The 26,070-nt window shown below is 43.8% G+C and overlaps 1 protein-coding gene across 1 annotated transcript; it reads right to left on the bottom strand.

The window, feature by feature from the left end:
* Positions 1 to 126: 126 nt before the first annotated feature.
* Positions 127 to 26,070, bottom strand: LOC143331643 (uncharacterized). Its single transcript, XM_076748729.1, has 8 exons — positions 25,808 to 26,070; positions 16,845 to 17,154; positions 6,508 to 6,651; positions 6,290 to 6,333; positions 6,056 to 6,191; positions 5,769 to 5,876; positions 1,509 to 5,546; positions 127 to 1,072 (listed from the first exon to the last, which is right to left on the bottom strand). The coding sequence occupies exons 2-8, from the start codon at positions 17,128 to 17,130 to the stop codon at positions 969 to 971; spliced, it is 4,860 nt and encodes a 1,619-aa protein (XP_076604844.1). The 5' UTR covers positions 17,131 to 17,154; positions 25,808 to 26,070; the 3' UTR covers positions 127 to 968.

Raw genomic sequence — 26,070 nt, 5'->3', positions numbered from 1 at the left:
ATACTAAGCCATACAGCCTTGAGGGTTGAAATAAGAAGATGGTATGCAAATGTCAGGGAAAACGCAGCACCAGTCTGTTATCAGACTAACAGGAAATTTAGAAGAAAACTAAATAGTGAATTTGATCCGTCCATAAATCTTTATTCTTTCCATTATGAATAATCATTTATTACAGTCTCTGAAACCAGTCAAATATATTAAGAGTTCAACACAGAAATATCCCACTGTCTGAGCCATAACTGTGAGGAAAGACGTTTCCATTATCAGTAACTAAAAGCAGCAGAAAATGTACTCCACAATAATGATTCTAGTGTTGCTTTACATATCTGCTCAGGTTTTTGTGGCATTAATGGTCATGCACATGCATAGCTTTCAATCATAAAAAATGACAAGGGATTTTTGAGAACATATATTTGGATTACTAAGAGTTATATAATCAGATTTGATTTAAATGATATTAGGGTTTAACACAGTATTGCAAAGACATTCTGTCTGCAGAGACCCTCCTCTGAACATGAACACAGGAAAAATAACTTAAGATAATTAATATTTTTAACAAATATAACTGGTGTGGAAACTCTTTTGGAAAAAAATACAGAACAGAACTCTGTAGCACAGATCCACCATTACTGGATATGTTAAATGTACAAAGTGTTGCTATATTTACAGATGAGCACCCAAAAGTCCCATTGTTATGAGTACTGACTAAAGCTCTGATTCAGCAGGACATAAGTAGTACAATCAGCGCTTGACACTAGAGGGCGCTATATTCCCATCTCTTGCAGCTGTAAAGCGCAGAGGACCCTCTGGCAAAAGAACACGTGCTGTATTTACTCTTAGCAAAATGCAAAGTGAGAACTTGCACAAATTAAGACCCACACCATTAACATCAAATAAGCATCTCATCTATCCAAATCCAGTTTCTTGTCTTTAAACACAAAGATCGACTTGCAGCAAATTCAGTGGAATTAATAAGTCCTTCCCAGGTCTCCTTCAGTCTTTACAATCATGTCGGATGGCGTCCCTCCTCCTTCAACAGTACCTGCTGTCCCATTTGTTTTCTCTGCAGCATCTGAGGTTGGAGAGTTTAGGCAGAATTTTACAAGAGTTTTACAAGAAAAAAAAATTAAGATGGTAAATAAGATGACAAATGTTACACCTCCTAAAGCTGCATTCAGGCAATGTCAGGAGAGCACAACTGGTTTCACAGTGTTACATATCTGAAGAGGTTTGTTAACAAACCATATTATAAATATATATTATATTCAAAGGTTACTGCCAGTGATGGTGGCTTTTCATTGACTTTTTATATTGTCACTGTCATATATTACAGATATGTAAGTGGGAGTTACAACTTTGAAACTGACATGAACAGTAATTCTGACTTGGTTGCTCATAATTATGGTCAAAATGATGTGAGCGTAGCTTGAATAGCAGCATGTTAGTACTGTCTCTGTGAGCAGGCTAGCATCATGGAGCCACTATTATTATAATATAATATCTCTTACCTTTGATACTCTCTTGCAGTACTTCCTGTCCTGCAGTTTGCTCCTTCCCTTCACTGGTCTCAATCTCTTTGCCCTTTGCTTTGGGTTTCTTTGCAACAGGTGGTGGCACCTTGATTTCCTTCTTCACCAACTCTGCTTCGCTCATCACCTTTGTTTCAGAGGAAACCTCCAAGTTATTCTGTATGATTGCCTTGGTCTCTGGTGCTGGCTTGGTCTCAATCACCGCCTTCTTGTTGCTCTTGGAGAAGATAAAGCTTGCTGTGCTGGAGGGAGACTTATGGAGGTCTATTGGTGAAGTTGGTGAGTGCAAGCTGAGGCGAGAAGCAGGGCTGCTTTTTGATCTGGCTGCTGTCCTCAGGCGGATGGCCTCCTGTAGGTTCATAGAAGGAGAGGCGGTCACAGCAGGAGGAGACTTTTTGGTAGGGGAGAGGACTGTGGCTGAAGACACAGCTGGAACCACAAGAGACTGTGACTTGGGCAGAGCTGGTTCTGAAGTAATGATGGCAGGTGGAGAAGTGGGTGGAGGAGATATCATGATCATAGACCTTCTGATGGGCTTCTGAGGAGCCTCACCACTGGAAGATGAGGTTGGGACATGACTGCTGGGCTGCTGACTCCTCATCGTGACCTCAACCTCTGGTTCCTCCTGAGCTTTAGGAGGCTCAGGGCTGCTACTGACAGACCGCAGCTTGACCATCTGCAGGATGGAGGGGGTGACAATGGGAGTGGGATCCTCCTGTACAACAGGGGCAGAGGTCGGCTCTGGAGTTTGGTTTTCTGTGCTTGCAGGAATAGGCTGGTGCTTAATGTTGGCAAGACCCTGCGCAGGTAAAGGCGGAGGTAAAGGAATGTTTGCAGCTGGAGAAAGAGCAGATTCTTGAGCCTTTTCAGTTGATGGAGAGTTTTCAAGGGCTGATGGGACAGAGGCTTCAGATGGTGGTGAATTGGAGGCCTCCGAGGTTGTTGGCCGATCAGTGTTTGGGGGCACAACCTCAGGTTGGTGGAGAACCTGTATGGGAGGCAGTGGTGGAATACTCTGAGGGGGAGTGAGAATACTGTTAGATGAAACCAGGTTACTTTCAGATTCAGATGGGATGTTCTCCTCAGGGAGATCAATCTCCTGCTCTGACAACTGGGATTGGGACAGCAGAGGTGGCGGAGGTGGAATACTTTGTGGTGGAGTGAGTTTGCTAATAGATGTTGCCTCCTCAGAAGAATGATGGGCATTCTCTTGTGAAGATGGAGGAACCTCTTCAGTGGACAGAATGGAGACCTCTTGAGGAGGCAGAGGCGAGACTCCGATAACCAGTGAAGGGGAGACCTCTTTAACTGGTGAAGAGGATACCACCATAGCCATAGTGGAGGAAACATCTTTAACAAGAGGAGGGGGTGGTATTTGAACCAGAGGAGGAGAGAACTCTTTGGGCCTCACAGGAGAAACCGGTTTGGGTGGTAGAGGAGAGACTTCTGTAGGTGGTGGAGGAGAAACCTCTTTAGGTGGTGGTGGTGGCAGTGGAGAAACCTCTTTAGGTGATGGCAGTGGTGCAGGAGAAACCTCTTCAAATGGTGGTGGAGAAACCTCTTTAGGTGGTGGTGGAGGAGAAATCTCTTTAGGTGGGGGTGGAGAAACCTCTATAGGTGGTGGCAGAGAGATTTCTTTAATTGGTAGCAGAGGGGAAACCTCTTTAGGCAGTGGAGAGACCTTTTTAATTGTAGGATGGTAGACTGCCTCCATTGGTGGTGGGGGAGCTGTATATGGAGGGGGAGGTGGGATATTAAGGGGTGGAGGTGCGATCCCCTGGGACGTACTGGGCTGCTGTGGTTCAGCCTCTGTGGTCACCCTAACACATTCTGTTTTCAACCCCGATAAAACAGACGTAGTTGCACAAGAGTCACCACCAGGACTGGACCTCTCTGGCGGCACCTGAACAGGTATAACTAACGCCTCCTCACCAAACATTGGGGGAGGCGGAAGAGGAAAATCAATTTCATCGGGCACACTGAGGCGCATTGGTGGAGGTGGTGGGGGCCAGAATGACTCAGGGGATACAACTTGTGTTGATGCAGCAGAAGCAACCTCTGTGGTCTGTTTGGTGGGGGTTTGGGTAGATGGAGGATTGTGTACTAATGAAATTGCAGGTAGCGTATCCACGTTAGTCTTTTTGCTTTCTTCCTGTCTCACTGCTGATATCCTTTCTTCACGTCTCACTACAGCCTTCACTAACATCCCATTTAATATGTCACTTACTCTTACTTTCTCATCTTTAACTGTCACTTTTCTATTTTCTTTCAAATCAACATTCTGTTCAGCCAGTCTGTCACTGTTCTCTGCATTCAAAATCTCACTTTCTTGAACCTTCTTTGTCTCTAGCGTATGTAGGGATCCATTCATGGACTCCACTGTCGGTGCTGGATACTTGTGTTTTCGTTCTACCACCAAGCTCTTCACAGAGCCCTCTGTAGAAGCAGAGGGAGACTTCCTCTGTTGTCTCCTGTCCTTTGGATTCTTCTTTATGATGGCTTGAATGTTATCAGGTGCCGGGGGTCCCAGTAGCAACTCAAAGGTACGCTTGCTATGAGCCCATACCTCTGGAGGAGGAGGTGGAGGTGCATGGACTTTAGGTGGAGGAGGGATATTGAAGAGTTCTCTCAATGCCCTGACAGAAGGACTGACACTGGCAGGATCCTCTGTGTGTTCTGTGTTTTCAAGAGCCTCTGGCTGTGTGGGAGGGGGCGGTGTTGAAGCAGCAGGAGTGGACCCAGGAAAAAGCTTTTGAAGCTTTGCAAAGATGCCTCTCTTGTGCCTTGGAGATGAGCTGTGGGTCTGTTTAGAAACGTGTGTAGATGTGCCATCATGGCTGGAGTAGCCACTGGACGGAGACAATGTCTTGCTTAGCTTATTCTCAGGCAGTGGTTCCTGCTTCTCTTGTGAAGCGTGTTTGGAAGCAGTTTCCTCAACCTTTGCAGCTTCCTCTGCCTTTAGCGCCTGCAGCTGGGATCTGAGTGGACTGAAGGACGCTGACCCTGCAGAGTCATCCAGAGAACTGGTGTCAGCATTGTATCCAGGGCTGTCTATGATTCTGGAGGGCACAGGAGACGATCCAGATTTGTTTTTGTCATTTTCCTCACCTGCGGCTGAGACGGTATGGAGAGAAGATTCCCCTGAAATTACCCTAACCTCTGCCAGATCACGTGACCGTCTCTTCATCTTGTTGTGAAGGGAATAAGAGCGGTTTGGTGGAGGAGGAGCCCTCTTTGGCTTCATAACAGAGAGGCTTCGCGCAAATGGCCCCTCTTTTTTAACCTCATCTCCCTTAATCACAAGCTTGCCATTCAAGGTGCATTTGGAAGCCTTGCTGATGGAGGAGTGAATACTGATTTTGTCCTCTTTAGCAGAATCATCCCTATCCTGTGACTTCTTCTGTCTGGGGGTGCTGCTGCTGGAGATGGTTGAGGAGTCAGATACCAAGGTCTCTGAGGATTCAGAGTTGCTCCAACAAGAGCTGTCGGACGGATTGGGAGCGTTGTGGCGGGAGGCGGAGGTGATGGTGGAGGCTCTAGAGGAAGCACGAGAGGGGGCTGGGCTGGACAACAGCAGGCTGCTCTTGCTGACAGTGCGGACACTGTTGCGACTCCGTCCCCGGCTGATTTCCACCACTTCGATAGAGGGTGGCAGCACAGCATTGGGAATGATTTTGGACATGTAGGCGGCCTGGGGTGACATGGACATGACAGGGCTGGGTGGCTCCTGCTGGAGGCTGTTGGCAGTGGTCATCCAGGGCACAGCCAGGGACTGAGGCCTCTGCTCACCTGACAAGTCAGGGCCCAGGCAGTGCAGCAGGGCCAGGTCATCCCTATGACCAGCATGGGTGGCACCGAGCTGCTTGAGTTGGTCTTTGTTGAGGGGATGGATGGCATTGGCACCGGTTCCTTTTTGTGACTCTGCTGCCTGCTGTGGCCCATCACTATCAGTTTCACCGTTATGAAGCTGTTCCTCATCTAACCTCTGAGTCAGTGTCCAACCCACCCTGTCAAGACCTGATAGAAGACAAGAGGACCAGTTAGCACAAGTTAATATTAATAATTAAAGAAATGGACAGTATGTCAGGTGTACAGAAACCATCCATCCATTTATTTTCTATAAAGAAAACTGTAACATTGAACACCATGATATTTCTGAGTGTAGCTCATTCAATTTAAAGAGTAATTCATAGAGACATGTTGTTTGTATGTAAGGCAGTTAAATGATGAGCTGCATACCCAGTTCTCTCTGAACATGCTTTGGGATACCCTCAGCAGTCTTCTTGTGTCTTCTCCTCCTGGCCTTTTCTGGCTTCTTCTCAGAGTTCAAGGGCCTGAATGTTGATTCTGGTCAGACAGTGGCATGAGAGAGCAGATGAAAAACATCATCTAATGATCCATTTAAGCTGATTCCAGTCTGCACATCTCACCATTAAATGTTCAGTCAGTTATTTTATGTGTGCACCTCACCATGTGTTGTAAAATGACCAAGACGAGTTATAAATAGTACTTATGTTAGTGCTTACCTTGCCTGGTGAGTCCAGAGCGGGATGATCTTGTGGACACAGATGATTGTACAGAGATGACAGAAGTTGTGTCAGCAATGGTACTGTCTGTAACAAACCCTCCACCTTCCCCGTCTGTGTGGGCTGTCATTGTCGACTGACCGAAGGAGAAAAAAAAAAAAAAAAAAACTTGTACAAGAACTTTGCATTTGTAGTATGTTTCAGATAAAAAATGCAATTCTGTGTGTCACTTACAACTGTGCTTTCATTATCCTGGTACTCCACTCCATTGTTGGTTTCTGTGAGGAGAGTAACATTTATCTCTGCAGATTTATAATGCCATTTAAAATGCTTAGCAGTGTTTATATCCTCTGATGCACACCCTCTTGAGTAATATGCAAACAATTATCAACATCTTGGCATGGGACACCTCTAATTTTGTGCATAGACCGTATCACTAGAGTGTTTTGTACCTTCCTGTTGCATCATTTTCAATCCCTCCAGGGCTTCAGTGTGAAGGTTCTCCAGGTATTTGGGCCTGCTGGCCTCAATGAACACGTTCTCCTGGAACAATGGGGGAGATCGGGTCCTGTCATCATCATCTCGCTTTGGGACAGCTGGAGGTAGAGAGAGGGGAGAGGGGATCAGCCTGGATGAACCCAAAGCTCTGTGTTACTATAACAGTAGATAAGGGGACCATATGGACAGGATGAGAGCATTCAGGTGTCTGATGGGGACATTTAAGGACAGGAACGGTAAACAAGTTTGACATTTAATACATGAGAGTGTGTGTGCAAATTAAAAAGGCTGAACTCCAGTTCCACTCAGGGAGGATTTAACTCTAGTGACTTTGACAATGACTTAACACGAGATTATCATTTCAAAAATCTACCGCCTGCAACATATACTCTGTATTTTCCCCAAGACTCCCTCATTTAATTAGACAGTGGAAAGGATACTAATTAAATCGCTGTCGCATCTTGAGCAAGCTATCATTAATCATCTTAAAATACCTGAAAAACCATGTCACAAACCATGGGCACCATCTAAAAACATGACAACATGCTTTGAGATGCAAACTGCGTTAAGTCATATGTCAACTCCAACAACCTTAATAATCCATTCTAATAACTTATTGTCGTATAAAAATTTAATGTTATGGTTTATTTAGAACGTCAAAAACTCTGTACAGATTGCTGCCATTTTTATATTTGAAAAAGACTTTATGTAAAAATTAAGAAAACTTGAGATAAAAGACAAAAACTAATGTTACAGTAGCTTTACATTTGCTGACTGACATGTGATTCAACTCTGTGATGCTTCCAGAGGACAGTTTGGGATCATTGGGCTAACAACCGGCTAAGACACTTTTATGTAATGGTGACAGCTGATCCGCATTTAGCCACCTACTGTTCTCCACTGTCTGCACTGTCGCTATAAGACCATGCTGGAATTAGCCTTGGCAGTCATGAGCTCAGTGATCGCTACTAATTATTACCACTGTCTCTTCTCTAACAGCATTACTGGTGGGAGAAAATCCCAATGAGCAATTACCTACAAATAATCTCAATTCTAATTCCTGACTTTAATTTCTTGCAATTTAAAGCAAATATGAGTTGCTGAAGTGAGACTATGAATCACAGCACATGCATTAGGAGAAGAGAGCACACATTTCAATCTGACAGTGGTTTTTATGGTCTACAGCGACAGTGAATGACCACACTTTAATTGCTTTACTGCCTGCCCCAGGCGAGCCAGTTGATCCAGCCTGTACTGCTCATGGCTGAAAAGCAATTTCAACAGGTAGCAATTGGTTTGAGTCATAAACCAATCAGGTCAGTTGTCTAATAATTTCAAACAACTGGCGTGTGCTGCTTTCACTCACCTTTCCTCTTGAAGACTGTTGGAAAGCAGTAGAAACTAGCACCAGAGCTGTTAGTCAGAAGCACAACCATGGTGTGTCGCAAATCTTGTAAAGCAATCAAAAAGTTCACCAAAACTATGCCCAAGCTGTGTTAAAGAAAGAGGAGGAAAAATTAGATGTCAAGGTGCCGTCCGCAATCCACCCACTGAAAAAACATCCCGGAAAGATAAAGACAGAATGATAATCTGGCTTGTTTTTGATGAAGTTGTTGTTGTCAGTTCAGGTCCGTGCAGAGTGCAGAAGGTCTCCACAGCCAATAGACAATCAGATCTCAGACACTAATCCTCAGCAGCCTAATTCCTGCCATCCCTCTCTACTGTATGTCCCCCCACTCGCTGCTCGACAAGATACCCAGCATCCCCACTGTTGCTCCCCCATCTGCATGCTTGCTCCTGATTGGTCAGTCAGGGCTCAGATCAAACTGAGATCATACATGTAAACACTGAAGAGAAGAGAAAGCTGTTGTCAGGGATTTGAGGTACAATGACATCACAGTGGCTCCCTCTGATTATGCTACAACTTTAGTACTGTTAATAAACACGGCACTGCTTTAGATGACTTACCATTTTAACTTTAAATATATTCATTCCTCTGACTTCATTAAGAGACATGGAACTGTACTGTTCTGCCACAAGGGGGAGTAAGTGATTTAAAATGATCTAGTCCTAAAACAAGATTAAAAACATGTTTTAAAAAAAAAAAGAGGCCTGCAGCTCTGCAGCACATGGCCACACATGTGCAAAATGTTCCCCATTGTTTCCAGGAGAATTACATTACATTTGTTACTATGCAGCCAGAATACAAAGGATGACATAAGGTCTAAAACTCCTCATTTAATCAAGAGCTGCTCTCCTAGAAACAATTTTTCTGATCAAAAGAAGTGGCAAACACTTCTTTTTCCTTGTTTTTGAGTCGCATTTATGTTGTTTAGACTATTTCTTCATCTGTTTTTCTTTTTCTTTTCCCATTTAGGACACCTCAAACTCATTTGCGGCTGAGGGGTTTGTTCACTTCCTGGTGTGCTGAGCAGACATGACATGGAATGTATGCCATCTGAACAAATGGAAAACATTCTCATGGTCGTGATCCTACCGAGTGACTCAAGACAAAAGCAGTGTACAAAGAAAAGAAAAGAAATGAATCGCATGTGTTACGAGTCCATGGTAACAAGTACAAATGGGTTGTTATTTCAACAGAGTCCACTGCTTAAGTGGAAGCTTCAACCTACAGATGTAAACTGAAAGCTGATATGCATGCGTCTGGTAAAGGCAGTCTATAACAACACTTATCTGGTTCCCATGATAGTACACACTCGACTGGTGAGGCCTGGAGTGATGGGTGGGGCACGACTGCACGTTAATGAGGGGCTCATATTATCACTGGTTCTGTGATCTCATTGTAATTGCGTCTATATTAATCACTGACATATTAAAGATACCATCTGTCACTGGTGGATTGCGCTCAGTACTAACGGGCTGGCAGTGATTATGTATGAACCCCCAAACTGATGTTTACATCCCAGATTTGGATAAACACACTAAATCTAATGGATAGATGCTGCGTGAGCAGTGTATTCAAGAAGCAGACTTCAGCCTCTCGTGAGGAAAAAAAAAAAAATGTGTTTAAAAAAAACAGCTCAAGGGGGGAATTATGATTTCATCTTATGACATTTAAATAATGGTGGATTTAAAGTGGAACATTTTAAATGAGCAAACATCTGTTGGAAGGTTTGTTTGGCTAAAATATGGATTCCCTGGCAGTAAACAGAGACAGAGGGTTCAGGAGATAAGTTGCAACACACTGTAAACAAATTACAACCAGTGACACATATGTTGGTGAAGAGTGTTTGTGATATGCAGCCATGGCAACACTATGTAACTCTGAGCTATGACTACTCATTTCAGATTAGGAGCACTGTTCTGTGAAAGAAGGACCAAGACAGTCTGACACATTTTCATACAGTGTAGGAAACCTGAAGAGGCATCAAATGTCATTTTTCTAAACCAGTTTTTGGTTTTCATCTTAGAGTGATCATGATCTAACACGGCTGTCACATTCAACATTTATCTCTAACCAACAGCAAACTTGACATCAGGGCCAGGAGTCATGAGTCCAAGTCTCTAAAATGTTCAAAGTGTTTTCCTTTTACTCATATTTCATTTATTGCTGCTATTTACTTGAAAGTTTTAAATAAACACTGAAATACTTAACTTTACTTTAGTCATTGTTTTTTTACCTAAAAGAGGCTGAATTGAAATTAATAGAGTCTCTAAATAGTGGCATCATCCTATAAAAGACCCACGTGTGTTACTTTACTGTAACTGTAGAATTTAAACCTCCCTCCAAATTCACAGAAAATAATATTAGAACGTGACCACAGTCCTCAAATTCCCTCTTTCTAAACCTAAAAGAAAGGCTGATCTAGAGAACAGATACTACAACTCCAAAGGGGATGGCAACTGACTTTGTTTGTGAAGTTGCTGCATGTATCATCTAATAAATGTGCAGGGCAGAGTGCCAGAAGGAAGGGAGGGGAGAGGGAAAGACCAGCTGCTCAGCTTCATGTGCATACAGTTAAAATGTACTGTGAAGAGCAACAGTTTGAGAGCCTGCTTTAGACAGAGCACAACACACATGCAAAATCAGACAGACAACCTGATGTAACTCTTTCTTGAAGCGCTTCATGGGAATCAAACAGATGCAAATACCCCACACACACCTTATGTCCCTGCCCCAACTTGCCCCTCTCTCTCTCCTGTTTTGCGCCGCCAGGCAGACAGCCATGCAGAGACATTCTCTCCAGCTCTGAGGGTGCTGTCTGCCAGGTGCTTAAGCCTCTCTAATCAGCACAAACCCAACCGAACACACTGTGATGACAGTGGGAAAGAGCTGGAGGCTCGCTGCAAGAATATACAGTGGCGATCCACTGGACACACGTGTTAACGCACCCCGGTCGAAGCTTGTGTGCTCCACTGACCATTTTCACGCTCTTGGTTTCCAATGAATTAAATATAAACGTCTCTCCGTCAAAGCTGAAAGAGAGGAAGGAAGAAGCGTAGTGTGACGAGGACAACAATCCAGGTAACAGATACACCTGCATCATCTGGCACGCAGGGTAACGCTCTAATTCAAGGGTGGGGAACCTCCGGGCTCTTGCAAAGACTCTGCTCCAGACTGACCCATACCCAGAAAACCAGCTGTGAGGAGCATCGTCATCGCTACCATCTGACATCAGACAAAGAGAAGCCGTTCCAGCTATCACAGAGGTTAGTGTGATACATGTGTTCAATAATTTAGTCCAGCCCATGAAAGATGTTAGAAAAAGTGAAATGGGCCTTGGCAGGAAAAAGTTTCCCCAACCCTGTTCTGATTCACCGTCAGACAACACAATCTGTGTGCCTGAAAACAGACCAGCATTTATCAGACACCTGCAAAACCATAGCTCACAAGCACAACAAATGCAAACTATTACTTTAATCTTGCAGGTGGCCACTTTTTGCATCACAGATAACATCATTACGCCAATTTATACCCTGAACCTGCCCACAGCCTTCATCTTCATCACTTCATCACTTCACGCCTCTCAAACTCCTCCTCTCTTGATAGGTTTAGCTATAAGCAACGAATCAAATGCCATTAAAATCTATGCAGGAGGATGTAAAGTATCCAGGCCTGCTACAGCCTGTTTAATGTAAGCACAGCTTTGCTACAGACTCCTATTATATGTGATTACAGACAATAAAACAGTATTATAGGCAAGAAAAGAGCTCCAAGATTCTTATTAGCAGAACAAGGGTGAGTACGAGAATAATGGACTGAGTGTACCTGTAGTGCAATTCTTGGAAATGTTTGGGAAGTGTTTGTTAAACCAGAACTAAAGAGAAAGAGACGTTTTACTTATTGGAAGCTACTTTTAGTTTTTAATAAACCAAACTGCTGTTACATTTTTAGCCATGCTTGCTGTGGACTCTTGTTTACCATTCATTTCTACATCTTCAGAATAAATGAAGTGGTAGATCGCCTCCCTAACACTGAAACACCAGTTCGTAGGCAAACTGAGCAAGTCCCTCTACTATATACAAGCACGGTGCAGGTTTATCATCAGTCCTTGACTATGCACTGAAAGAACAGTGTGTTCTTGGACAGGAGAACTACCTGAATAACCAACACTGTGCGCACTTCAACTAAACTATGAGCTAAAACCAACACGGATATCTTCACATTTAATACAGTGATTGATAACCTGCCAAACTTAGCTGTCAAAGGAGGAAGGTGCTTGAAAAACTGCCACATTTGACAGTTAAGTCATGACTGATGACTCACAAAACTCCCCGAGTATATATTTATCAGTCTGTCTGTAGCCTCCTCACAGTGTGCTGGCAAACAGTTTCCTTTCGTGACAATGGACCGTGCAGCTGGTGCAAAGCCACAGTAACATGTCTGCATAACTTGACAAGGAAACAATGCGTGATTTCATGAATAATAACTGTTGCTTTTGGCCATCCTGCTCAGTTTGGTGACACTGACACCGAACATTAGAGGACTGCAAAGAATAAGAGGAACTTGATTAAATGAAACTGGAGCACATCATTCTGTTGGGACTAGAGGGCAATCTGGTGCTTAGAAAACTTCTGCCGTTCGAGTGACCTAAATATGATCTGCTCTGCCATTTGGGCGTGGTGACGCTCCATCTATTGAAATAAAAATCCTAGTAAACACCCATTAAACCCCGTGATTATAAACAAGCATTTGTGCTGCTGTTTACTATACAGGTAGTCAAGTCTTCATCTACAGAAATTCCCACGATGTCAGCATCAGCTTGACTCTCAGGTAACACATGAGCAGGGTGTGACGGTGCATTAAAAAGACAGGCTGGCTGATTGTTTCCTGCCATGAGAAGAAGAAAGTGAAACTCTCTCAGAAGTTCGTTTTGTTTTGTTTTTTTTTTCCCTCAAACCTGTTCTCCCGCCTGTCACTGTCATCATCACAACACAAGCACAACAACATCCCGTGTCACACAAAACTACAGTGTCACAAACGATATCAAAAGGTGCCACTTGTACATTTTTAACTGCAATATTAGTTTTCAGACAAACTACATTTCCCATGATGTTCCCCAGTGATGCTGCTGATTGTGTGTATGTGTGTAGAATCTAAACAAGGGTGCTGTAACTTGTGCACCGTCGCCTCTGCGGTGGCGTTTTGACCATTTCTTTCTTTCCCTTCTTTTACTATCTGCCATCACAAAGCTGAAACTTGAGCTCAGCTACAATGCAATCTGGCATTAAGCCTTATATGGAATCTAGCAGATTTCACACAAAAGCTAACCTGCTGATGAACCCGAAAAAACTGCACATCCTTTATATAACTGTGTCACGACTGATGTGGCAATGGTTTATCAGCCTTCAAATGTCCACATAGCGCCTTTAACTGACTTTACACCGCATGAAAATACAGTTAAGCAACAGATAAATACACTTAATCTCAACAATCCTTGTTAAATTAAGCAGTGTCTATAAGAAAATATCCAACAAAGGAAGTCAAATAAAGCAGCTCATATGATCTGCTAGCATGTGTGCCACATTCACATTCACATTCACACACACACACACACACACACACACACACACACACACACAAAGGGCTCCCTATTTCTAGCTTCTTTAAAGAAAAATCTTTAAAAAGCTCAGGAATGTGAGGAATCTCTGAGGGAGTGTTTCGAGTGTGCAGGTGATCTTTGGGGCATACCTTGGTAGGACTGTATGACCTAATCAGTCTTCCACTCAACTTATTTCCATTTAATCAAACCAGGGGAATCGCTCTTCAAACCCATAATGAAGCTAAGAGATGCATGAGAGAGGCCCGTTGTCTAGTTTTACACCAGATCGAGTACATTGACAGCACGGCAGGGACATAAATCACCGTCAGATGGACATTAACAGTGTAAGGAATTAGACAAATGGATGTGAACCTCTGCCTTTTGGCTCAGGATGAAACATCGTCCAGGTAATCAAAGAAGACAATGCAGAGTTAATGGGTTTACCACACCGAAGGGTTTAAAGAATTTAAGACCTGCTACTGTGCAGCCCCCTCTGTGGTCAAACTCCATAGGCTTTGTTTGCAAAAACGCATTCCTGCAAGAGCAAAGGGTACGGCAACCCCAGGGTTACAGGGTTTGGACGCTCACTCTAACTGGGAATCTAGATCAACCTGCATTGTCAACCTGAAAAGCAAACACACAGGGAGATTAATCTGTCAGTGTTAATAGCAGGTTACTTTGTTAGGTGCCTTTCACGTGAACACAAGCACATACTAGCCGGAGAAATACAAACACGGCTTCCTATAAAAAGCTTTTTCTTAACAGAAGCTCTCAGATTTTAACATCTTGACCTAACGTTAGTAACTGTACTAAATAAAATCAGTCTAAAATCATAATATAGCTGTTTAAAGAATAAGCAAAAAACAAAAATGATCTAAAAATATACATATTTTGGAGGGTTGTAACATTCTCGAGGGCTGCAACACACAATGCTGATATTTTCTCAATTAACTGAGTAATGGTGAGATAAAATCTGGCCAAAAATTGTGAAAAAACACTCACCAAAATGTCATATTTACACTATTTTCCTTTTAAAATGCTGACAATAAATCGGTACAGCATGGTGTACTGGACAAGAGTTGTGCTGAGGTTAGCTATTGAGGCGTCCATACTGGTCTCATATGTACATACAGCCTCCATGTGATCCTCTGTGGGGACCCGTGTCTCAGTGCGAGTGGAGGGGTCAGGAAAAACAGAATCCCTTGTTCCCCCCTCACTGTAACGGTCCTGGCATGGCTTTTAATTAACTGGCACTGTGCCTGCCATACCAGGCATTTAGTGAGCAGGAGGCCCCTCTGGCATCAATACAGATCATCATCAGGGGCTCAGCTGGAGGTATTCAATTTTCTGGCAAGTGCGTTACGCTGCACCATGTCGTGCTCCTGCAATAACCCTCCTCTGGATGCATTTTGGGAATTTCTGAGCTCCTCCTCTAATCAGGAAGCGTCTGGCGAGGAGTTTGCGGTCGTTGTTGCCAGCACCAACAATCAGCATGTCATACACAACATGTTGATTGCTCAGGGCTCAATAGCAGCATATGTTAACATAAATCACTCTTGATAGTCAACACTTTCAGCTTTGAAGTGGTATATTCCTTTAACCTCGAGGCCAATTACCTTAAGGCAGTACCATTTAAAATAATGTTCGTTGTGGCCGCCGTCATATTAATTATTAAAGGCTGGTTCCAACTTTTTAAAAAATCCAGAAACTTCTTCCTCTTGTGTGCAGGAGTAGATTTCATGTCCTCTGCCCGATATGGGAGGTAGCCTCTAGGCCGACCTTGGCAGAGGAGAAACACTTTATCTCGCTTCACAGTTTACTTTTTCTTACAAAACTCTTCACACAAGAACCCAGAAGTAGCACAAAATAGTGCAAAGCTTGTGTAATGCAGTCTGCTTACGCATGCTCTAGCCAACGCTGACGCGCTCGTCTATGCAGTCATCATCTACCAAAGCCACAGATGAGACTGAAGACGTGTTTATACATCTTCATGTTCTGTTGTGGGTATAGTTTGACTGTGTGAGACTGAATGAGTTTGAATGCTGTGGAAATCCCCTCACACTCATCCAGCTATGAGCTCTGAGGCTCCCACTTGGAGAAGACGCAGCACAAGAACCAGGCGGGGTCTCCTCTGTAGAGCAATTAGCCAAGACACCACCACAAGCAGGGCCAGACACACTTACAACAGCCTGAACCAAACAATGTTTGTATTTCAGTGCTTTTGCATAAGCCCACTGAACAGAACAAGGTTTAGCTAGCTTGTCTGGTGTTCTCTGCATTTCAGGTCTGACGGCATCAAGGTGTGATTAACGAGGGTGTAAAACTAAAGTTAGTGCTTACGGTTCACAAACGGAAAAAAAGAGAGAACAGGCCTGGTAGAGTTCAGCATGCTGACATATGAGCGCACATGTGCAAGCTCCAACAAGACCCCACAGCTCTGGGAAAAGTCAGAGCGTGTGTGAATTTTCATAGTTTTTGACTGTGTGGGTGCACGTGTGCATGTGGCTGCGCAAAGGTTAAAATCAAACACACCAGCCGCTTTATGCATGTCTTCTAAGGACTGCAGCCAGTGCACATATAACCTGAAGACCAGGTAAGTTAGGCGATGGTATCACAGGACGGGACAGATTTTTTTCCACAGCAAACAAAGCGAGCACGAGGTCAGCCGGAGAGTGGAAGTCAGTCTGTTCAAACATCCCTCTGGTGAACAAACACACATGCCTGGGAGCCAAGGAGCAGCTTATACAACTGGTTCCCAGGAACTTACTTCTACTCATCTCAGACGTCGTGTTGCTAGAATTTTCTCAGCAGGAATGTCTTAAGAAGAGCTCGCTGTTAAAGTACAAGACATTAAAGGACCGTGCTGGACGGTTTTAGCCCATTAGCAACATGTTTCTTTCATGTCAGTGCAAAGCCTAATCAACTTGTGAGGGCTTGATACAGAAAAGGGAATTCATCACAGTTTAATAATTCTATGTTTTAGTTATTGTGTGTGTCAAAGGCTCCTTATCTTGTATTCTACTACAATTGTACGCAGCCAAGCAATTGCAATTCTTGTAAAATGTTGGGAAATTTAGTTGGACTAAAATGCTTATCTGGTATTACACCCTTTCAATTCATACACAGTATCTTTTTGGACATGTTCAGTCTACTTTGTAGGTCATTATCTTGATAATCTAATGATATTATGCAACATGTAGTGTACTGTCAACCACACGACACTGCCAAAATGCAAACATCCTTACAAAATACTAAAGGGGATAGTCGAGCATCCCGCAGGCTCTTACCAAGACCTTGTGGATGAGTCTGCCTTCCTCTCTGTCCTCCCTTGTGTCCACCCTGATGCCCAGCAGGGTGCCCATCCAAAGCCAAGTCAAGTGCAGGACCTAGACCCAGGCCCTGCCCCTTAGCGCCGAGATCCTTCCTCTTCTTGCCCTTCAGCCAGCCCAAAGCCCGGCCCAGGGAGTGACTGCGCTTCTTCTGGCCCCTTTTGCTGTGCTTCTCCTGGGCAAAAATATCAACCACATCCTGGGGAATCAGGTCCCCGAACCCCAGCGAGTCACGGTTTGACATACCACCTCACACTGGAGCTATACCCTGAAAAAGGAAACAGAAAGAAGGGAAATGTTATTATAATGACAGTGAATTTGACAAAAAAAGAAGACAAAAAGGTGACTTTATTTTTATTACTCGTCAAAGACACCGTGTCACACTGAAAACCAACCTTGCTGTTTCTGTTCAAGAGAGTCACAACATCCGCTATTTGAGAGTTGGCTGCTACACAGAAGTCTTTCGAACTCAAGCTGCCAAATTCAGCGTTCTTACAACAATTACCATATCTGATCACTATCTGCCTTCCAGGTGTTATTTCACATCAACACAGTTTATTATTCTCACACTTTTCCACAGCTGATGCAGTGGATAACAGCGCTTCCTTGAATGCACCACAAAAGCACCAAGGTTAAGGATGATAGACGACGGATGTCAAACAGGTTTCAAGTCTTGGTGAGGTGCGCTGTGTGTTTAAAAAGTTTAGAAAATGTATAAATCCAGTTAAAAACTTTAAGTGTGTTTCGGAAAATGCTTGCGTGTGTGTACAAAACCATGAATCTGATGAATCCAGTCGTACTGCAAATGAACGCAGCATCAGGCAAGTGACCACTGTTGCAAAGTCTTATTCTTTAGACCACCCCAGTTGGTATGTGTGTGTATATCTGTTTGTGTTTGTGTGTCTATGTGGGCACTGCTCATTCCACCCACACACTCAGCCTACACAGACCCCCTCCTGTCTCTAAACCAAACTTCACAGCTCTGCAAAGAAAGAACTGGCTCTGCTCCCTTCATTCCATAACATGGAGTCATAATTCACAAAGCCGCACCCGTAGGCTCATGCACTTTTACACACAGGCACGACAACACACTAGGAAGAGCCAGAGAATAGAAAAATAAACAGTCACTAACGTGCATTAAGGTGTTGTTAATGAGCGTCCATTCATACATCAATGGAGTTTTTGTTTCCTGTCCCTTGTTATGTTTCATTGTCCTTCATTTTTTTTCTCCCCCCATTCTCAGCAGAATGAGCTCATCGCCTGTTCTCAGCCTCCTTCCTCCTCCACCTTGCTAAACTCCTCTACTTTAAGGCAGGTTTCTCAGCCTTGCTCCTGGGGATCCGTAGCTTACACTGGGCTTCTTCCAGCTGCGTACTTTATTAGATACTTATCTCCAGATCACAGGCTAAAAGTAGGATCAGGCTCTTAAGATGACAGGAGTCAGGGCTTGTAAATAAGCACACAAAAGGCTGAAGGAAGCTGGGAGTGGAGTCAGAGTGAGAGAATTATGAATCCCTGGGTGATTTGCTGTCAAAGTTCATGAAAAGTTTTTGGCTGCCATGCAGCTTCACAGTCATGCATGAAAAATACTGCAGACAGATTTTAGCACAAGCAAGGCGTGAGCCATATAACCAAACATCTTTCAGCAACGCAGTCTCTAGGAATGCTTTCCTGCCCAGACAATTCATGAAACTAAACCGCAGAAACCTGTGTCATGTTCTCTGAGGATCACCATGTGGCTTTTCCAAACGGCTCCTTATCAAAGCTTGGTGCGATGCAGAAGGGGAGCTGTGATTTGAAGTTAGAAGAATGTGGTTTGGATGTGTCGTATGGAACATATTCAAACAGATGTGCACTTTTTGAAGCCAAATGCCTCACATACTGTACACCGGTCATAAATTACCTTTTATTGGTCGAGTCTTGACAATGTCACAATCACTGGAGCAAGGAAAACCTGGGGAACATAAACTGGCAACTCAGTCTCCAAGACAGGTGGTGGTCTTCACTGTGTACTTAAAGTAGAAACCACTACTAGCAGCTCTGAGAGGCTGTACTGAGGCACAGTGATGCTAAATGTGCATGTTGCTGTGCTCACAATGCTAACATGCTGATGTTTGGCAGGTATAATGTTTTCTCTGTTCACAATATTTGCTAATTAGTGCTACAAAAAAGTACAGCTGAAGATGATGATAAGAAGTTTTGCAGGCATTTGACAAACTGAAAATTTGATTTGATGATGCCCTGAAGAGTAGGGCCGAACACTATGCACAAAAAAAATCATATTCTGATTATTTTGTTGTGATTATGATATGAGTCATGAGTTTAGTAGGGATGGTAATTTTTGCATCTTACTTTCATTCAAAAATTCTAAAAATTAAGATGATGTGATTTTTTTATACGGTTTGCACCAAAACAAGCACGTTCCCTTACATGTGGAGAATATAAGAAAACTGCATCTCCTGTAATTTGGGTATTGCACTTGGCCATATTGCACTTTTGATTTTTCAATTAACAGATCAGGATTCGGCCTCTGGGCCAAGAAAAATGTCATGTTAATCCATTAAAAAATCTTTCTGTCCCAACGATGCGATGAGCACAGTTAAAACGTAGAGTTAAATGCTGTGCCCTCTCCAGAAAGAGAAGTTTACATCCACACTCATGACAGCAGCATGCAGCCACATATGAGAGGCTTAACGAGAAGTTCAAGTGCTTCTCGTTAAGCCTCTCATATCTGGCTTTTCTAAACTTTATACATACATGGGCATTTTTGAAGTCATTTTTTATCTTAATGTAGCCAGGCTGAACTTGTTACTCACCGTAGCACATCTGAAGCGGCACAGTGTGTATGGAGCAGACTTAAGGAGTGAGTTGTAGTGAAAGGCCAATAACAAGAAAGAGCATCCATCTTCTCCAGAGAAAAGTACCAGGCCTCTCCCCGCACTAAGCCCTGTGTTTCTCCTGCTCCAAATTACAGTCATTTTGGCATGACTAAGATCCGTGCATGTGTATTGGCTACAGTCGCCAATAATCAGCAGCATCTCTCTGGGGAATAGGGGGCTGGTTCATTCATTTATAGCCCACGGCTGCGGGTATGCAACAACTCCTCGTATTATTTCCATCACAGAGGGGCCAGAGTAACACTAAGAACTCTGGGACACGGCAGTAGACCACCCAGCAGACCACTGTCTGCAGAGTCCAGTCTCAAGGAGTTGACTCATGCCACCATTGCTGTGGTTACACATAACAACCTGTAATTTTCAGTTTTGCACACAGATGTAATGAGGTGACGCACACAGTGGAGTCTCCTTTAAAACTGTAACTGCTCTAAAAATATCTGATGACGTCTATTTTCATACAATTTGTCTTCAGATTTCCTAAAGAAAATGTCACATCTCTTGGGTTTATCCAGGAAAAATAAATAATCCCCTCTCTTGCAAAGAAGCTTTAGACTCACAATCTCTCTTCAAAGTTAAAGCGCCACTGCCAACATCTTAATTACAGGGTTGCTTCATTGTCCCAGCAATCACTTAACTCCTAACCACACCTCTCGATTCATAAAAGTTGATACCCAAACTAAAGGCACAAAAGAAGAATTCAGAATCTGACTTTTTTGTGGATTTGTCGCACAAACTTAGCTAAAAAAACCTCTGACATCACAGCCTACACTACACCACATCAGGGTGTATGATATTATCATAAAGATCCTGATCAAGGCATGTGCCCTAAGCTGATTTACACACAAAAATGTTGTATGTTCTCTCTCCATCTCGCTCTCTCTCACACACACACACGCACTAACCCGCTGTGGTTTTCCAGCCCTGCCCCAGTCCTGCCGGAGCAGGCATGTGTTCCAACACGCTGTTTACTTATCCTTTACAAAAGACACCAGGCTTTCACATTGGACAGGAGGCGCCACTCAAACACGGCAAACCTCAACGCAGTGTGTCAATACTGCAGCACTGACTGATTATCTGACATTGACAACAGTGTGTACACACCAGCACGAAGTCAACTGGGACTGATAATAGTTTACACACTGTCATCATGAGATAGACTGTGAGACTGAGCATATCTGGAAAAGGCTTTTATTATCTACTTTTGACAGCTATATTTCCTGGGACTTGCATACATATATTTCACAGCATATGTGGGTCTCCTTACATGCATCAACAAAGTTAAAGCAAAGCAAAGCACTGATATCTGTCTTGTCTAAAGCAAAGCACAGTAGCATAGCTACTGTTTGGACTGTGCAAATCCAAACCATTTATACCAGAGATTTCCTTCTTAAACTGGCCTGGACTGTACCTTTCTCTGACTCACTCAGTCTTTCTTATGTGAAACTTACTTTAAATCCAAGTGACTTAAGCATGTACACACCTTCAACAGATGGAGCATGTGAAATAGGAAGTGCAAATAATTCTCAGTATTTGTTTTTAAATGTAATGCCTTTGAGGTGGGATTATTACACAAGTACTGACTTTGAAATTATTTCCTATGACGATGAACAATGTCTGACACCCATTGCACTGGTTTATGCAACAAACTGCATCCATCAGATAAAGGATTGGGTTCAAACATTTTATGAAAAAGTAGGTTAAATTACATTTTGATCCAAACTCACAGTTGGACTACCTAAAAAACCTCCAACTGCAGCGTAAGCAGCCCTCTGTCCGTGACTCATCTTATAAAAAACCCTGAAATGTAATCACACCCTTATCAACTCTGGCAAATATGAACAATGTGAATTTCGCAGGCAGCGGCGGGGGACGGGGGAGGGGTCTCCAGGAACTGTAACTTTGACTGCGGTGACTCACACGGGGAAGCTGACGGAGCAGACTCCAGTGCCTCATGGGGATAAGGCAAAGCCAAGAGGGAGTGGCAGCGATACAGGCAACCACCTTTGTTTGAATTAGGACTGGCTCAGTTTAACCAGGAGGCCATTCACATGTACGCCTGAGCTGCTGGCTTTCACATGGCATGATTTAGCTGCCAGTAAGGTCAGGCTGAAAGTGGTTAGTCTCCACAAGTTGAAAATAATACATTAACAAGGATAATATTCTCCGTTTTTAGAGGTAAAAAGGATGTTTTGGATCTGTTTCAGTCTTCCTGCTGAGGTCACCGGAACAGGCTTAACAGTAACAGCCAGTTTTGGAAATAACAGTTCTTAAACCACACTTAAAGTGACTCTGTAACTAAATGGCAAGTGTTTAGCGGTGTGAAAAAAAAAACTGGTGTTACTGTGTGGCACCTGAAGGCATCAGTCAGGGCGTTGGCTGTCTTCTCTGGGCATTATCTAACAAAGGAGGGCACTGCTACTCAAGAGCAACCTTGTCTGGGCTGCATCTCTGCACATGTGCAAACACTCAATACACAAGAACAAGGTACTGTGGATGGATGATGAGGCCACCAGGATGTAACTGGAAATACTCCATTCAGGGGGGACAGACCAGGGGTAGACTCCTCTTTCATAGTAGACATAGTTTCGCTTTGACAGAGAGAGGATTACAAGAACGTTTCCTACAGTCTGGTTCCATTCCAACAGATCAGCATAACCACACAGAGGCGAAGGACTTGGACTGAAAAATAATCCCTCACTGACATTATGTGGTCCCTTTGTTTGCTGCAGAGAGGATAGAGTTTCAGAAAAAGACCATGTAGGTAATGGCAGTGATAAAAATAAACAACAATAACACTGTAAGACAATAATGACACGAATAAAGCAAAATGCTATGTAACTGAACTCACTGGGGTTAGAGACGCTGCATGTGTGTGTGTGTGTGTGTGTGTGTGTGTGTGTGTGTGTGTGTGTGTGTGTGTGTGTGCGTGCAGGCGCGGTGGTACCGTGCAGAGATCTGTGGACGGGGTAATGCAAGTTGGCGTGCAGCGAGGCCGCTGAAGCCATGCAGCAGCTTGTCTGGTAAGAGCAGCGGCTGCATTCCTGAGAGATTGATAATTACTGACGAAGGAACTCTTCACTCTAAATCTGCTTTCACCCCCCTCCCCTCCCCATCCCCTCCTCTTGTTCTCCCATTCTCCCTTTCAACCCCCCCCCCCCCCCCATTCCTCCCTGCCACACATCCCTCATGCAGTACAGTGGCTTAGGAGACAGAGTCATGAAAGAAAACGGAAAATGGGAGGAGGCGCATGAGGCTCATTTTCAGATAACATTATAACATGCGGTTGTGCGCGCTGGCCGAGATCATTGATCGCTGTCTACTGTTTCTAGAAGGAGTCACAAATGTTTTACTGCTGTGGAAACAAGACTTTTCTTTACAGGATATGTATAGTGAGAACAGTAACTGCATTCAACAGTGATGTTTGTATTATAGCCTCAGCAGCTAAAATGTTTTGGTTTAGGGCTGCAACAAAGGATGATTTTCATCAATCTGCTGATACTTTTCTTCACTGATCACTTCGTCAATAACATGTCAGAGAACAGCAAACACTAGCCATTATAATCTCCCCCGGTCCAGAGGGGCGTCTTCAAATTCCCTGTTTTATGCGACTATAGATCCAAAACGCAGAGATATTCTTCTTCATATAGACAACGAAGTCCAAAAACCCACTATTGTGAAACTGAGAGCTGGTAATGTTTTGCATTATTGTTTGAAAATGACACAAAGGATGAATCATCAAAAGATTAATTGATCATGAATCATGTCGGCTCGGATATTTTGAGCTGCTGATATGCTGTACTTGACAGCAACGCTTAAAAAGTGCACTTCCCTGGAATTCGATATTAACATACAAACAAATTTTGATCTAATTGTCGGTAAAGTATCTTTAATTACATTTTCAAATAAAATACAGTAAAATGTGGTCAGTTCCTGCAATGTTACACTTTGATCCCTATAATCTTAGTTTCCACTGTTTACTTCTCATTTCTTTCCAAAAACAGGATCAAAAATCAGGGAGATTCGACTTCTCTCTGGCAGCATAACAGTCTGCTGCGACAGTGACAGAGCTCTGCAGTGTGTGAGCTCTGTAAAGTGTGTTGTTTGCTTTGCTTCCAGGGGTTGCCAGGGGTCCATGTCTGGACTGCAGCCTCTGTGGAGCTTAAGACCCCTGAACTGACAGGTCAGTCGGGGGTGAAAAAGAAAGAGTTGTGCAGCAGCAGCAGCGGCGGCGGCGGCGGCGACCGGCTCACAGCGAAGGCAAATACAGCTGGACATTAAGGGTTTAAAAATACATCCTGGCATCTCAGTGTCTGTGCTCTGCTCCAGTCAAAACAAAAACTCTGCAGCCGCTTTGAAATCCTTTCAATCTGAAGTTCACGCAGTCTGACAGCTGCCTGAGTGGACGGCAGTCAACAGAAATGTAGTGTGGGAATGAAAAGAAGGCCTCAGTTTGGACCTGAATTTATGGGAACTTTCAGAAGGACAAGAAAGGAAGGATGTAATGGACGTAATGACACACAAACGCGCAGGTTTGTTGGCACACACACAAACTCCATCATGCCCTAATGCCCTTTACAGCCATTGATTAAATATTTCACAAGCACTGATGAGGACTCATTGACGAGTCACTTGTTGGCTTATCCTCCTGATTAAGAGCACACTGTGTTTCACCAGGAAGGAGTTTCCTCCCACTGCAGACCCACATCGCTCTCTCAGCCCGCACACACATAATCATGTGTCTCTGTCCGTTGCAACACCACTTGTTCTTCCTGTTGCTCTCTCTTGACCAGCAGCTTTAACCTTTCCTCCACTGAGCTGGCTCTGTCTCACCAACAGCTGGACAACAGTTAACAGCTGGACCTACCTGGCTGCAGCATATCCCGAACACAGGATGCATGGTCAGCCTTTCTTTCCAGTGAATTCCTTATCCCGTCTTATCCCTCATCTCTCACTGCCTCCCGTCTCTACCTTGATCTTCCTCTGAATCTCAGCTATCGACCAGACTCTGCTGTACCTCTAGTGCTTACATAACACACCTGTAATCTCCATGGGTACAAGCCCCGGCATGGAAGGCTGGCGAAGAAGGAGCACCAGTATGCGACACACCCTTTCTAAACAAATGGCTCTGTCTCAGCCTCACCTACCAGAGGGTACAAGAGGTAAACCTGCAGACGTGGGGCTGACAAAAAAAAAACAAAAAAAAAACAATGGCCTTCAACCCTCCATGCCTGGAAGCGCTGCAGAGTTTCCAGAAAAGTTTGGATTTAGAGCTCACCTCCAGCCCAAAGTCCAGGCGAGGCTGAGGACAAACAGGGAGGTGGGGGGCTGGAGGTCCTGAGGTGGTCCTGTTATCTCTGTCAGGTTAATCAGTAAGCAGTGGAGCTCTATAAGAGCATTACGCACGTCCCATGACTGTTATTGACGGGCATGAATCAAACCAGGTGTCAGAGCACAGAGCTGTCAAGCAGTCACTTGCTGCTGGGACACTCACGGGAAATAACACAATAGTCTTCATTGTCACGAGCACCATAGCTGAGAGAAGCTGTACAGGTCTTAAATTACCTGTGCGCAGGATCCCTCAAGGCCAAGCTAAGCAAATCTCCCACACCTAGTTTTCCATGCATGCCTTTACTCAGACTGGATCTCCTGCCATCCATTTGCACCTCTCTCTGTATGATTACACTTCACAGCACTGGCGTCGACTGTTTTCTGTATTTCGAAGCCTTATCTTTTATTATTATTATTATTATTATTATTATTATTATTATTATTATTTAATGTTACAGCAACTGTAGTAAACTAATCAGGCGACATGCAGTTACACCTAAAATGTACTTTCTGTGCATTCCTCAACGTAGTTTCAGTCGAGCCCGGCCACTTTACCGTAATCTGAACTTTTGGAAAGAATACTCAACTAGATTTTTCACCGTTTATCGAACCAATGCGTAGTTTTGGAGGCTTTATGATGAGGAATTGGGGGAAAAAATGACATAATGGACAAAAACTTATACAACGAGCAAATACCTTGTTGAACTTCTGATCCAGATGAGCTTTCACCCTCTCTCCATTTGAAGCGCCTCCCTGCTGCGTCTTTCCTCTCCAGCGCCAAACTTTCCAAACTTTCACCGTCCGAAGGAAAACTTCAGGTGAACCATTTCCGTGAAACGCTCTTCAGGAAGCGACGGGCGTCTGGAGCTGTTTGTTCCCGCGGCTACAGATCCGTTTGTCGGATGTCAGCTGAACTGACTTCTCCGGTGAGGGTGCCGTTCGTATGCGGACGGCCCTGC

Source organism: Chaetodon auriga, chromosome 14 (genome assembly GCF_051107435.1).
Source record: "Chaetodon auriga isolate fChaAug3 chromosome 14, fChaAug3.hap1, whole genome shotgun sequence".
Classification (NCBI taxonomy): Eukaryota; Metazoa; Chordata; class Actinopteri; order Chaetodontiformes; family Chaetodontidae; genus Chaetodon; species Chaetodon auriga.
The sequence above is the reverse complement of the archived record's forward strand: the minus strand, read 5'-3'. Positions and strand labels throughout refer to the sequence as shown.

Excerpts from the sequence above, each read along its gene's own strand:
- LOC143331643 (XM_076748729.1), bottom strand. The coding sequence starts at position 17,130 with ATGTCAAACCGTGACTCGCTGGGGTTCGGGGACCTGATTCCCCAGGAT. Across the intron at positions 6,652-16,844 it reads GACTCATCCACAAGGTCTTG|CTGTCCCAAAGCGAGATGAT; the intron begins GTAAGAGCCTGC and ends CTCTACCTCCAG. Across the intron at positions 1,073-1,508 it reads ACTGCAAGAGAGTATCAAAG|ATGCTGCAGAGAAAACAAAT; the intron begins GTAAGAGATATT and ends CTCCAACCTCAG.